The sequence below is a fragment of the Mustela nivalis genome (assembly GCF_964662115.1).
Source record: "Mustela nivalis genome assembly, chromosome: X".
Lineage (NCBI taxonomy): Eukaryota > Metazoa > Chordata > Mammalia > Carnivora > Mustelidae > Mustela > Mustela nivalis.
The window spans coordinates 932662-947527 of NC_139040.1; the positions used below are offsets into that span (position 1 = coordinate 932662).

At 48.0% G+C, this 14866-nt stretch overlaps 1 protein-coding gene across 1 annotated transcript; it reads left to right on the plus strand.

Moving 5' to 3' along the window:
- Positions 1–2078, plus strand: LOC309856169 (EKC/KEOPS complex subunit LAGE3-like). The gene is made up of 3 exons (XM_082716973.1): positions 1–254; positions 1321–1449; positions 1738–2078. The coding sequence occupies exons 1-3, from the start codon at positions 16–18 to the stop codon at positions 1850–1852; spliced, it is 483 nt and encodes a 160-aa protein (XP_082573099.1). The 5' UTR covers positions 1–15; the 3' UTR covers positions 1853–2078.
- The last annotated feature ends 12788 nt before the right edge of the window (positions 2079–14866 follow it).

Consider the following 14866-nt stretch of genomic DNA (forward strand, 5'->3'; position numbering starts at 1 on the left):
CGGGGCGCGGCGGCCATGCAGGCGGCAGGCGCAGACGCAGGCGCGGGCGGCGGGGCGGGCGCTGCGGACGACGGCCCGGACGGCCAGGACCGTCGCGGTGGCCGGGGCGGCCCCGGCTTTCCCGGCGGCGCGGGCGAGGCCGCTGCTGCCGCCGCCGGCAGGGCTCGGCCCGTCTCGCGCGCACGGCACGTCCCGGAGCCGGGCGGAGACGCCGCTGCCACGACTGGACGGCGGGAGACCCGAAGACACGGATTGTATCCTGCCCGAGCGGACGGCGGGGCCTGGGCCGGGGGCTGGCTGTGGGCGCCAGGGCCCCTGAGGGACCGAAGGGTCGGGGCGGCCTGCGGGCGGACAGGGAGAGGGGCGGTGTTCACCGGGGGCTGGGGACGGCTAGGGCGGTCCGGCCAGGGCTGGTGGGACAGTGGTCACCGGAGGAGCGGCTGGAGGGTCTGGCCGAGGCTGGTGGGACAGTGGTCGGGGGGGGGGTGGAGACTGTGGGAGTCCAGCCCGATTGCTGGTGTGGTAGTAGTCACCGGAGGAGCAGCGGCTGCAGAGGTCTGGCCCAGGGCTGGTGGGACAGTAGTCACTGGGGGAGGCTGGGGGTTCAGGCCCGGGGCTGGTGGGGCGGTGGTCCCCAGGGGAGCAGATGCGGGGGACCGGCCCAGGGCTGGTGGGACAGTGGTCCCTGGGGCAGGCTGGGTGGTCCGGCCCGGGGCTGGTGGGACAGTAGTCACAGGAGGTGGAGAGGCTGTGGGGGTCCAGCCTGATTGCTGGTGGGACAGGAGTCAGTGGGGAGCGGCTGCGGGCGTCTGGCCCAGGGCTGGTGGGGCCGTGGTCACCGGGGGAGCGGCTGGGGGGGGTGGGTCCCGCCCGGGGCTGCGGGGACAGTGGTCACAGGAGATGTTGGGGAGGCTGGAGGGGTCCAGCCCGGGGTTGGTGGGTCAGTGGTCACCGAGGGGGTGGAGGAAGCTGGGGGGTTCTGGCCCGTGGCTGGGTTGAAGGGGTACAGAGGGGAGGCAGGGGGTGCTGGGGGAGTGGGGGGCGGCAGAGAGATGCCAGCAGGGTGCCAATGGCCTGGCTTTAGAGGGACGGGTCGGGGAAGGAAGGAGGGAGAGCCGGGAATGACCCGGTTGCGGGGGAGCGGGGGTGGGGGGCTATGGGCCTGGCTTGGCGTCTGGGGCCCGGGTGGCTGGCTGTGATTAGGTCGGGGAAGGAGGTGGGAGCTGTCTGGAAGGGGACTGGGCTCGTCAGGGGGGCCTGAGAAGGGCGGGGGGCAGGCACAGAATCCTTTGGATGGTGCCTTAAGCCGGTCTCCTCCAGTGCCCTCTGCGTCCCTTTTCCATCCTGCTTGGAGGCGGAGATCGCCTGTGGGTCCCTGGCCCCAGATGCCGAGCCCCACAGAAAGGCTGTCGAGAAGCAGCTCACCGTGAGCGGCAGCGTCCTGGCCGTGTAAGTTCTGGAAGGGGGCCCGGTGGGAGCGGTAGCCGGTAGCAGGCCCGGTCTCCACGGAAGGGGCACTCAGCTGGACACACAGAGACCCTCCATGAACGGTTACTTCCAGGGACAGGGGTGGCGGAGGCTGTCTCGGCCTGCACCTGCAGCCTGGCCTGGGGTACAGGGAAGTGCCTTCATGGGGATGTCGGGGTTGGTGGGCTGGATTTGGGGCGGGGGGCGGCAGAGCAAGGAAGGGGAGAAGCTTCCACCTCCAACTCGGTTGTCTTTTCTGCTCCCTTTCAGCCGCTGGAGAGCTGAGGATCCTCGCCTCCTGCGAGTGTCCGTCCTCAACTTCCTGGACCACCTTTCCCTGGTGATGCGGACCATGCGGCGCTTTGGGCCCCCCATTTCCCGCTAAGCCTGGGCTGGGGAGAGGGGCTGAAGTCTATCCCTCCCGGGACTGCGTCCTTCCCGGGACAGTGACTCCTGTCGTACCTGCTGCCCCTGTGTTAGGAGGGCCTAATCCTCTGAGGCTAACGACCCCAGGGCACTCAGGGCCCCGTTGTTTTGTTTTGTTTTGTTTGCCGCTTAATTGGTAGTTTGTTCGTCAGTCACTGCAGACAATTAAACGGAGCTGAGCTGTGCGATTCTGTCTGGGTTTCTTTTCCGCCATGGCACCGCCTTCAGAGGGTCTTCCCTTTGTCCTCGGGGAAGCGGAGGGCAGGTTCTGGGATGGAGATAGGGAGGCGCGAGAGCGGAAATGGGAGAACGCGGCTTCTGTCCTTCTCTGTCCTTCCCTGTCCTTTGCTGTCAGCGGCTCTCTCCGCTCGGTGGAATGTGTCCTTCGTTTTCTCCTGGTGTTTAGATGCTAAACGGAGAATCATGAAGAAGGGGTAATATTTTGCACGTTTCACATGTCCCCGGATGTTTTCCCCACCGAATGTGAACTTTTCCTCTCTGAAAACGCTGAGTGCATTCTCGAATGCATGCATGAAAGATGCGTTCTAATGTCATTACTGAACTTTTAAATTCTCTTCAGCTTTGCCAATGAGAGATGGTGAGTCAGTGGAACTCTGGCGTAAAATCTTTGTATGAATGATGCTTCCTTAAGATACGTTAATAGAGGCAATTAGAGGTCGTCTGAGAGCTCTTGGCAGGACCAGCCCGGCAGGAGCCAGTCATAGGGAAGGGTTTGCGCAGCTATGCCAGAAACCCTTGCACTCTAAATAGGATTTCTGTAGGAACCTCCATTTCCAAACAGTCCAAGAAGGGGGTAATCTGTTGCCCTTGGGCTCTTAGGGGAAAAGCACAGCAGCATGCAGGCCCCAGATGGCTGTGCAGACGTCAGCTGGTGGGGAAGATGTGGTAGGTGATGCGAAAGGTCAGGATATCCCTGTGATTCCTACAGGTGCGAATTCTAGGAGGTCCTACTGAAATTAGTAGCACGGACTACACAGACTCCTGATGGGCCTCACGGTGATGCTCTGCAGGTCATTCCAGAAGCTGAGCTGGTAGCCAGATGGAGAAGAGGCAGACTGCTGGGATGGTTTTGTCCCACAAAATACAGGAGCTGGGTCTGCCAGGAAGCTGCAGTCCTGGTGGGGTGGCCTGGAAGAGGTTGAGGGACAGTGGCCAGGAGCAGCTCGAGACGTTGTTCCCAAGTGGGTTGGTGAGTATGGAAGGGAGGGGAAGGGGAACGGGGAGAACAGGACAGCAGAAGAAGACAGCCTGGAGGGACATGCCAGGAGTGGCCTCTTGCGTGGGGGTGGGGATGGTCCTGAAGGCAGACAGTAGAGGGAGACAGGTCAGAGTGGCCTGAGGGGACGTGGGGGGGGATTGACAGCTCATCAAAAGGCAGTTGTTGGCAGAATGAGGCGGCCTGGAGGCCTGTGACTGGGGCCAAGTCAATAGTATCTGGTTCCTGAGCCCGAGTTTCTCTGCACCTGGGGGAGGGAATCGCCTGTGCGCTTTTGGCCTCAGGTGTTGAGCGCCACCGCAGGGGGATCAGAAAGTGCCAGCAACTACAGGCAGTGACTGTTTGTGGAGGTTCGACAAAGGGCTGGAGTGGGGGATGGCAGCAAAAGGCTAGACCTTTGGGCGTCACTGCAACAGAACCCTGAGGATTAGCTCTTGGGGGCAGGATGGCGCTCCTGGGGACATCCGCGCCCTCCATGAGGGAGACACAGGAGGGTTAGGGCTAGTGGCCACCTCGCAAAGGAGAAACATGGGCCCAGCTGGGACTTGACTTGCTTTCCCTTCCCTCCTAGCATACTGACGACTAAAGAAGCACGTCCCGGGGAATGTCCGCGCCTCCTTTCTAGAACAGCTTTCCTTGGTTCTGGGGGCCATGCTGTCGGGGGGCCATTTTCTTACTGGGTCTCAGCACGGCAAAGGCACTTGAGTCCTAACCTGGTGCACGTGCCTGGAGACGTTGATGATGCTGGGCTTCCGCGGAGAGCCGTGGGCTGGCCTCTGCCCATACTGGCCCTTTGGCGTGCAGGACCCGCTTGTTTCCCCGTTGCTAGAGGAGGAAAGCACTCACACAGTTTTCCTGCAGAAGATAAAACTGAACCACAATGCCAAGTTTCTGTTCTGCTACCCTCGGATGGTATCAGCCTTGCCCTACGGATGCAAGGAAGAGCCAGGGATTCAGACATTGATTTCTTTTTGAAGATTTTACTCATTTACTCATTTATTTGACACAGAGAGAGCACGAGCAGGGGGAGTGGCAGGCAGAGGGAGAGGGAGAAGCAGGCTCCCCAGTGAGCAGAGAGCCTGATGATGGGCTCCATCCCAGGACCGTAGGATCATGACCCAAACTGAAGGCACATGCTTCACCGACTGAGCCATCCAGGCGCTCCGGGACTCAGATATTCAGATGGTACAAGTAACTGAAACAACTTAGGAAATGGGGAATAATGAAAATCAATTATGCTCATTTGCAATTAACTACTGTCAACATTTGGTAATATCTCATCAGTTTTATACTTGTGCTTACATATTAAAGGGGCAACATAAAATGTATTTTCTGAGTTTAGAATTAAATTTTCCCACAGGTTTTAAACTTATTTAACAGATGGGCTCTATTTGTGGGGGGTGGCGGGCACAGGGAGTTCCTTCTGGCAAACCTGTCATCTTAGAGTTCTTGCGTCTGATTGAGCCTGTCGTGCAGGGGACATCGAGGGCACACCGGACCCTGGGCCCCGGGGGTCCTACCAGTTCAGCTGACGTTCAGCCTCCAGGGATCCCACCATCCCCCGCGGAGGAGACAGGCCTGTGGCGGCTGCATCTGCGTCCCCAATGCTCCCGTCGCCTTCTGTCCCTCAGAGGATCTTTAGTCCGACGACCTCCAGCACCCGTCTGTGCTTCTAAAGCATCATTACCCAAACGCACAGGACACGGGTGTGGGCCGTGGGGACTGTGTAATCATCCAGACGTGTGTACCCCTCAGCTCCTTTCCCCGAGATTGATTGATTGATTGATTGAATGATTGCTAGAGCATGGGGGGAGGGGCAGAGGGGAACCCCAAGCTCCACACCGAACACGGAGCCCAACGCGGCGCTCCATCTCACGACCCCACGATCACGACCCAAGCTGAAATCAAGAGTTGGGCGCCCAACCCACTGAGTCCCCCAGACGCCCCTGTTCCTCAGCTCCCTTAGCCAGTGCCCTATGCTAGACCTTTCCACCGCTTGTCACCCGTCAGGACTATAAACTGGGCTGCAATGAACACCATGGCCCGTTGGCTTTCGTGCGGGAGATTTGTAGAAGGGGACTGGGGTCAAAGAGCAAGCCCTCTTTCCCGCGCTTGACACACAGGACCGGACCGCACCCCCGGCAGCTTGCGCCCGTCATGCGTGAAAGTGTCCATTTCCCTACGTCCCACCTCAGACAGGAGGTGCTTGGTCGTGTACACCTTGGTAAGACCAAACCCATGCGGTAACCCAAATCCCATCTCGGTGCTGCTCCACTTTCCCTGAGATGCTGGTGTAAGCAGGTGACACCGTGTGTGACGTTTGGCCCGCGCCGGCTCTGCTGAGAACCGTCCGCTCATATCCTCTGCCTGGTTTCTGTTCGGGACAGTCACGTTTCTCCCCCGGCTGGTCAGTGTTCTGTCTGTGTTCAGAATGCCAAAGCTTTATCACACTGGGAAAGCGCTTTTCCTCCTCATGGCTTACTTAAAAAAAAAATATATATATATATATATAATATTTTTATATTATAAAATATAATATATATTTATATACATGTCATATATATATATATATATGGGCACCTGGGTGGCTCAGTGGGTTAGGACTCTGCCTTGGGCTCAGGTCATAATCTCAGGGTCCTGGGATCAAGCCCCTCGTCAGGCTCTCTGCTCAGTGGGGAGCCTGCTTCCTCCTCTCTCTCTGCCTGCCTCTCTGCCTGCTTGTGATCTCTCTTTCTGTCAAAAAAATAAAATCTTTAATATATATATATATATATATATACATACACACACACATATATATATACACAGATACAGGTAATGCTGTAGATATATACGCGCACACTTCGGGCACCAGCGACAGATCGCAGCTCTGGCTGAGTGAGCAGGCTCACTGGAGGGCCCTGGAGGAGCTCCCGTGTCGGGTGGGACGGGGCGGGAGCCAGAGGCCCTCTGAGGAGTCTCGTTGGCGTGACTCGGACCGGCTCTGTCCAAGCACCGGCTCTCAGCGACTCAGCTCCAGCCACTTTCCATCTCTCTGTGTCTCTCTTCCTCCTCCCCGTTCCCTGAGAGAGCGAGTGAGCCTGTGATTGGCGTAGGCTGGGTCACCGTCCCGAGGGGACAGGGATGACGGAGCGGGGGTCGAGGTTAGTGGGTCGCGGCGGTCTGCCACCTGCACGCTGAGGTCTCTGCACGAGGCGGGAGCCGGCCGTGGCGGGGACAGTGGGCCTCAGCAGAGTCCTCGTAAATGTCTGCGGACAGAATGGTTCCTTTGAGAGACAGCGATGGGCAAGGGGGCTGGACAGCGCGGGCCTCGGATGGCTACGTGTTCTTTGTAAAGGGGGTGAGAATATGGGGCAGCAGAACAGCCCTGGGGGAAGCACACTGCCTCCTGCTTACCACGAGGTGTATGGGCTTGAGAAGGTAGGAAAGCCTCCTGAGGAGGGGCAGTGAGAACACAGCGTCCTTCAGGACAGAGCCAAGCCTCCTTAGGGCCAAGGGTAGACAATTGCTTTGAGTAGAGACTAAGCATGAGTATGAGTTCCGGAGAGATGAGAGCGTGTGGGTGAGGTGGCGTGCTCAGGGAAAGCACATCCAGACTCTGCCGTTTAAGATGAGGCTTCTAGTCTAGTCCCACCAAGGGTGCTCAGTGTCACGAAGGGGTGTCAGATTTTTGTCAGAGCGCTGACTGTTCTTACATTTCTATACAGAGTGTTATTTTTTCAACAAACTTAGAGACTTGTAGATTTCTACAGTATTCAATATTTTTGCCTCATTATTTTGCCTATGTGCTGTTGTTTCCAAGTTTGGGTTTCAGTTTATGTTGGCCTGAGGCTGTTGGGATTTGAAAATGAACTTGTCAGATGTTATTCTGCTCTTGTGACCTTGTAATGCCGGGGCAGGATGTCGGGGGAATCTGGAGAATTGATTCAGAAAAGTTCAGTCTGAGGAACTGATAAGGTTTGTAAAAGCATCTGCACCTGGGCTTTATTTTTATGTGGCGATCCCTGCGATCTTTTACAACTTCTTTCATGAGTCAGTATTTTATTTTTAAGATTTTATTTGCTTATTCATTTATTTATTTATTAGAGAAAGAGAGAGAGACAACACAAGCAGGGGGAAAGGAAAAGCACGCTCCCTGCTGAGCAGGGAGCCTGATGCAGGAGTCGATCCCAGGACCCTGGGATCACCACCTGAGCCAAAGGCAGACACATAACCGACTGAGCCACCCAGGCACCCATGAGTCAATATTTTAAAATCAGATTTTACTAAGTTTTCCTATTTCATGTACATCCAATCTAGGGGTATGGATTTGTCTGTACAGTGGAGTCCCACTGCATGGACATATCACCTTTGTGGATTTCATTGCATAAACTTGAGAAAAGACAGAGATATGGGGACATGCCTTCCCAGATACACCCTCTGTCTGACAAGTCTTCAAGTATGAGCTCTCAATGACACCCAAGCCTCAAACATCATAGAAGCTTCTTTTTTTTTTTTTTAAAGATTTTATTTATTTATCAGAGAGAGAGACGGGGAGAGAGCGAGCACAGGCAGACAGAATGGCAGGCAGAGGCAGAGGGAGAAGCAGGCTCCCTGCTGAGCAAGGAGCCCGATGTGGGACTCGATCCCAGGACGCTGGGATCATGACCTGAGCCGAAGGCAGCTGCCCAACCAACTGAGCCACCCAGGCGTCCCTCATAGAAGCTTCTTGAAACACTTTAACATCCAGGGAACACAGTTTAGAAAATTTATATGTTTTTTGTTAAAAACAACAACAACACTCAAGTTAAATATCTCACATCGTAGAGATAACTGCTGTTAGTTAATTAACATTTTGGGGAATATTCTTCTAGGCCTGTTCTACAGACACAATATGAATAGATATGTCTGTGTCTCAGTACACGCACGCACACACTCACAGGTACACAACTGCGTCTTGATGGCCACCATGCAAAACCTTGCAGAAATGAAGAAAAAGCAAACTGGGATCCAATCATTGTCAATTCCACTACTCTCTCTGTCTCTCCCTGTGTCCCTGCCCTTACTTTTTTTTTTAAACATTTATTTATTTGAGAGAGAGTGAGAGAGAGAGAGTAAGTGCACAAGCAGGAGGGGCAGAGGGAGAAAGAATCTCAAGCAGACTCCGTGCTGATCATAGACCCCCAACACGGGGCTCGATCTCATGACCCTGAGATCATGACCTTACCCCAAATCAAGAGTGGGGGGACGCCTGGGTGGCTCAGTTGGTTAAGCAGCTGCCTTTAGCTCAGGTCATGATCCCAGGGTCCTGGGATCGAGCCCCACATCGGGCTCCTTGCTCGGCAGAAAGCCTGCTTCTCCCTCTGCCTCTGCCTGCACTCTTTCTGCCTGTGCTTGCTCGCTCTCTCTCCCTCTGTCTCTGACAAATAAATAAATAAAATCTTTAAAAAAAAAAAAGAGTTGGAATCTTAACCACCTTAGCCACCTGGGTTCCCATTTGATGTCTTTGTCTTCTTCTCTGTGTGGTTCTTTGCTCCCAGGTAAGCACGAAGTTACAAAGCGAGCTTCACCAGCCCCTAGAGACACTCAGGGACTATACAGCTCTCGGCCTCTCTTGCCCTCACCAGCCCAGGTTGGAAATACTTTCAGAAGCATCAAAAACTTTTATTTTAGCTCATGATGGAGGTCTCTAGGTGCGCTTTCCCAGAGTGCCTCCGCTCTTGTTGACAGACATATTTCTGACACATATGTAGAGAGACCAGAAGCCATAGTGAGAGGCAACCCAACTGCTGCCTCAGAATTGCTCCTTCTGGGACTGTTAGAGGGGCCTGGACATAAGCCCCTGCTCTTCAGTCTGCTCCTGTCCCTGGCCCTGGTCACCAAGGTGAGGAACATGCTCACGATCCTGGCCACCAGTCCTAGCACACCCTGACCTCCACAGCCCCAACATACACTTCAGAGTCAAGCTGTCCTGTGTCAATGTCTGCTTCACTTCTGCCACTATACCAGAAATGCTGGTCCAAGTCAGTCATCAGAAAAAAAGACAATCTTAAATATGTCATTTGTAGAACATAGAAAATATATGAACCAAGCATTTAACTTGAGAAAGTAGGAAAACAGCAGCAACAACACAAACACAAAACAAAGAAGGGGAAAAAAACTAATAACAAGGAAAGCAGTAAACATTCAAAACCCATGTAGAATAGGTCAACAGAACCAGGACCTGGTTCTTTGAAAAGACCAACAGTATAGATATTAAAAAAACAAAAAAGGAAAACACAAATAGATCACATTATGAATGGTAAGAATATCTAGCAAGAGATTTAAATACATGGAGGAGGGCTGCCTTGCTGGCTCTGTTGTTTGGGTGTTTGACTCTGGATTTCGGCACAGGTCATAATCTTGGGGTCGTAGGCTCAAATCCCTCGTCGGGCTCCATGCTCAGTGCAGAGTCTGCTTGAGATGCTCCCTCTCCCTCTGCTCCCCACTGCTGTGTGATCGCTCTCTCTCTCTCAAATAAATCTTTTTTAAAAGTAAGGTAATTTAAACAGAGGGGTATTGACAGACAAATCAACATACAGATTACAATTCATGAAACCAAATAGAGCATTCACAAATATACCTTATGTACAAGAACAATCAACAGGCAAATAAATGTTATGTAATACACGGAGCTGAGGAAAAAGGCAAAAATAATGTCAGCTCTTCACTGTGACATAATTCTTAGATGGGCAAGAAGCATCAAATATAAACATGAAACTATTTTTAAAATATTATATTGATGGGGCGCCTGGGTGGCTCAGTGGTTTAAAGCCTCTGCCTTCGGCTCAGGTTATGATCTCAGGGTCCTGGGATTGAGCCCCACATCAGGCTCTCTGCTCAGAGGGGAACCTACTTCCTCCTCCTCCTCTCTCTCTCTCTCTCTCTCTGCCTACTTGTGATGTCTGTCAAATAAATCTTTAAATAAAATCTTTTTAAAAATAAAATATTGATAATATATGCTCAAGATGAAGTGAAACTTCTTAATCAAAAAGATAATGGAAAAGATCACACCTGAAAACTGACAGATTTAGTGACATACGAATAAAAAGACAATTGAAGAAACATTTGTCATCTGTATAACAAAATATTCATATCCCACTAACTTTAAAAGCTTATAATAGGGGCACCAGGGTGGCTCAGTGGGTTAAAGCCTCTGCCTTTGGCTCAAGTCATGATCTCAGGGTCCTGGGATTGAGTCCCACATCGGGCTCTCTGCTTGGTGGGGAGCCTGCTTCTGCCTCTCTGTCTGCCTCTCTGCCTACTCTAGATCACAGTCTCTCTGTCAAATAAATAAATAAAATCTTAAAAACAAACAAAAACAAAAGGTTAAAACATCCAACCCATGAAGATACAAAAACAAAATGCACCGAAAAGACAATTCATAGAGGGAGAAACAAAATGACTAATAAAAATACCAAAAAATCAGCCTTGTTAATAAACAAACATGAACTGAAACAATCAAATTAGCACTTTCATTGATCAAAACAGCACGTGATACATGGGGTCTCTGTATCCTGTGCCAGGAGGGGAGATCCATAAACCTTTCTACACACGATCGCCAAAAACATAGAGACTTAATACTGAAAGGTCTGTCGTAACCTGTCTGGGATAAATCCGTACAAGTGCATTTTGTGTTCTAATACATACATTTAAGTATTGGTAGATGATGCCGACATCACGCAGGCGTACAAACACACCTGCCAGTCAGTGCGGCACCAGCGCTCCCCCACCCTAACCCACACTGCACTGTCCCACATGGAAGTCAGGACCCATGCAGCTATCTCACAAACTGTGCTGAGAGGCAAGTGTAAAATGCACATGGAGTTTTGAAAAGCGTGACTAGAGTCCAAAATGGCTCGTTACTACTTCTTTATTGACTGCATGTTACAGTGATAATATTTCGCATATGATTGGGTTCCATGCAACATACTGAAATTATTTTGTTCAAGTCTTCTTTATTGTCTTCCTTAATAAGTTCCCAAAGTTTTTGTCCCACACATTTTCTTGTTAAGCTCATTCCTGAGTATGTCATAGTCTTTACTGATACTGTAAAGGGTGCTTTGTTGACCCATTCTAGCTGTTGCTTCATCTTTGCCCAGGGCCGCTTTACTGACCGCCCTTACTGGTAATAATTTTTCAACTGGATCACCTTGTGTTTTTCAGGTAAACAGCTGTATCAGCCTTAAATAATGAGAAGTTTTCCTCCTTCTTTTATATATTTATACTTACTTTTTTTTTTTTACTTATTTGGTTTTATGGTCTACTTACACAACAATGTAAAATGATAATGGTGATAAAGGGTATCTCTGTTTTGGTCCAGACTGTAATGTAATGCTTCTAGTGTTCTTTGGGTTTTGAGTTATTGATAGAAATATGTAATGTAAAGGAAGAATCCCCTTCGTCTGATTATACTAAGGTGTTTTATAAAGCAAAAAGGATATTTGATCTTGTTAGATGCCTCTATAATATCTGTGGGGAAATGATCAGACAATTTGTCACTTCTTACCAATTAATATGGTGTATTATATCCATGGATTTTCTAATATGGAACCATCCCTAAACTCTCCCAAATAAATCTCACTTAATCATGTTTTAGTATTTTATTGAAATGTAGTTGACATTCAATATTATATTAGTTTCAGATGTACAACATAGTAATTCAACATTTATATAAATTTGGAAGTGATTACCATGATAATCTAGCTATCTGTCACCACACAAATTTGTTACAATATTATTAACCACATTCCCTATTTTGGACATTGCATCCCTGTGTCTTATTTATTTTATAACTGGAAGTCTTGTACTCTTAATCCCCTTCCCCTATTTTGCCCATCCCCCCCACACCTTCCCTTCTGTCAACCACCAGATTGTTCTCTGTATATGAGTCTGTTTCTGATTTATTTTGTTTTTTTTTTTTTTTGGATTCCACATATAAGTGAAATCATATGGTAATTGTCTTTCTCTGTGTAACTTAATGCCCTAGCATAATATCCTCTAGATCCACCCATGTTGCTGTGAATTCCAAAAGATCTCTTTTTTTTTGTGTGGCTGAGTAATAGTCCTGTGTGCATGTGCGTGTGTGTGTGTGTATGTGACATCTTTATTCATTCATCTGCTGGTGGACACTTAGGTTCTTTCCATGTCTTGGCTATTACTGTAAATAATGCTTCAATGAACACAGAACTGCATACATATTTTTGAATTAATGGATTTTTTTTTAAAAAACTGTTTAAGTATTCTCTATACCCAATGTGGGGTTTGAACCAACTTGCACCTCAAGAATCACATGCTCCACCAACTGAGCCACCCAGGTGCCCCTGAATTAATGTTTTAATTTCCTCAAGTAAATACCCAGAATTGGAATGGCTGGATCATAGGGTAGCTCTATTTTTAATTTCTTGAGGAAACTCCATACCGTTTTCCACAGCAGCTGTACCATTTTGCCTTCCCAAGTCATATTTTATTTTTTGAATGAGCTACTACATTCTGTTTGGCATTATTTCGTTTAGCAGTTTTACATGGATATTCCTCAGTAAGAGTCATCCATACTTTCACATTTTGTACTCTCTTTATTGGCATCAATCCCCCATAACCAGAATGTGGAATTTTTACTGTTTATGCCTTGGAATAATCAAAATAGCATTGGAGTAGTCTGACCTTAAAGGTTCGGTTGAATTCCCTTCTAAAGTCAGCAGACCTAATTTTTTTGTGCTTTTTGTAAGAGTTACTTTTGAACAACATTTTCTATTTCTTTTATAATAACAGATGCATTTTTATTTTTTCACAGCTTTTTTCTAGTGTCAGTTTTGGTAATTTATGCTTTCATAGAAAAACAAACATTTTATCCATGTTCCAAACTTATTTGCATAGAGTAGAGTAAATACTGTCATATTTCACACAATTTCCTCTAAATCTGTGGTTATCTACTCACTTTCATGTCTTGTTTTGTGTATTTGTGCTTTCTCCCCTTTTTCATTGACTATGCTAGCTAACAGTTTACCTTTTTTTCCCTCAAAGAACCACTTCTTGAATTTATTATTCTGTTATTTTCCTAATTAACTGACTTCTGCATTTATTTTTAATTTTTCCTTCACTCTTTTTCTTAGGTTTGTTTTTTGTTTGTTTTCTAATAATTTGCAGTGGATACTTAATCTCTTTATTTTCATGTTTTCTGGCTCATTCACGCAAGTATTTAAGGTTATACATTGTCCTAGCATTGTTCTAACCTTATCACATGTCTTTGAACCCATAGTGTTTTAAGTGTCATTTTCTAGATACTCAAAGTTTTTCTTGATATAGTCAGTCTTTGAATTGAGATTTAAGGCAATACTTAAAGTTTTCCATATGAGAGGGTGGTTTTCACTTTTAAAATTAATTTCTGGCATTATTAGATTTACTTATGTATGTATTTTTACTTTTTGGAAATTAAGGTTGTGGTCTGATATATGGTCATTTTTTTAAAAATTAATGATGGAAATGCCCATTTTCTTTAAAGATTTTATTTATTTATTTAAATCCACCAGTCTGATGTGCCTGACAGACATTATATTATTTACTTCCTCTGTCTCATCACGTTGCATTCTCTAGGCTTATTTTTTCATTGGCAAAATGTGACAATGACAGATCCTACCTCAAAGGATCATTGAGAGGATCACATGGGGATGGTTACTGCTGAAGGCGTGGATAAGATCATGTCGGGATCCCAGTGTTCCATGAATGCTGTCACTCCATAGGTTTGTCTGTCCATTTGGCCCGTCACGCGCTGACAGGTAATTGTAAATTTGCTTCTGTGGACACTGCAAGGACAAGAAACAAAAGACTGATGATAAATTTGCAGTTAGATCAGATGACTAAACAGGAGTGTAATGAAATAAACGTTTTACAAGAAAAAAAGTGCTTCTATGGCTGTCTTTCTTCTTGCAGTTCCTTTTAGTTTTGGTTTTGAAAGTTGAAGCTTTTTGCATTCCATATATATTCAAAACTACTAGATTTTCATTGACCTTTGAGCCCTTTATTCAGCCCTCTACATGTAATGCTTTTTGAGTGAATTCTGCTACATACACAAGTAGTCCTTGAATTTATTGTCTGTTTCCATTCACCTCATGCATCTGTAACCACTCTTTGATTCGACAAGCTGAAAATAACCTTAGGTAGCTCTCTCCTATGGAGTATAAAATTGGGCTATGCATTGTGATCCAATTGAAGCATTCTTTTGGTGTTTTTTTAATTGCGATTAAAAAAACATAAAATTTAACATCATAGCCATTTAAAATTTTTTTTTAGTTTAAATTCTACTTACTTAACATATAGCATAATATTGGTCTCAGGTGTAGAATTTAGTGATTCATCATCAGTGCTCATCATAATGGTTCCCCTTCATCCCCATCGCACATGTAAGGTGCCCCTCACCTGCCCAAGTAACCCCCGTGGGTTTGCTATCATTGCATAAGTTGGGGTGCCTGAGTGGTTTGGTTGGTTGAGCAGATGTCTTGGGCTCTGGTCATGATCCTAGGCAGACTCCCTGTTCACGAGGAGACTACTTCCACCTTTTCTATGCATTCAAGGTCTCTCTCTAAAATAAATAAAATCTGTAAAAAGACGAAAGTCTCTCTACTCGTTTGCCCCTCTTCATCTTAACTAATTTGAAGTGTTAACTATATACATATTGTTGGGCAACCGACCTTCTAAGGCTGCTTCATCTTGCAAAACTGT

What these genes read in the sequence shown, in the direction of transcription:
- LOC309856169 (XM_082716973.1), top strand. Translation starts at nt 16, where the DNA reads ATGCAGGCGGCAGGCGCAGACGCAGGCGCGGGCGGCGGGGCGGGCGCT. An exon ending in GAGACCCGAAGACACGGATT is followed by an intron (nt 255 to 1,320) that starts GTATCCTGCCCG and finishes GGTCTCCTCCAG; the next exon opens with TGCCCTCTGCGTCCCTTTTC. An exon ending in AGCGGCAGCGTCCTGGCCGT is followed by an intron (nt 1,450 to 1,737) that starts GTAAGTTCTGGA and finishes GCTCCCTTTCAG; the next exon opens with CCGCTGGAGAGCTGAGGATC.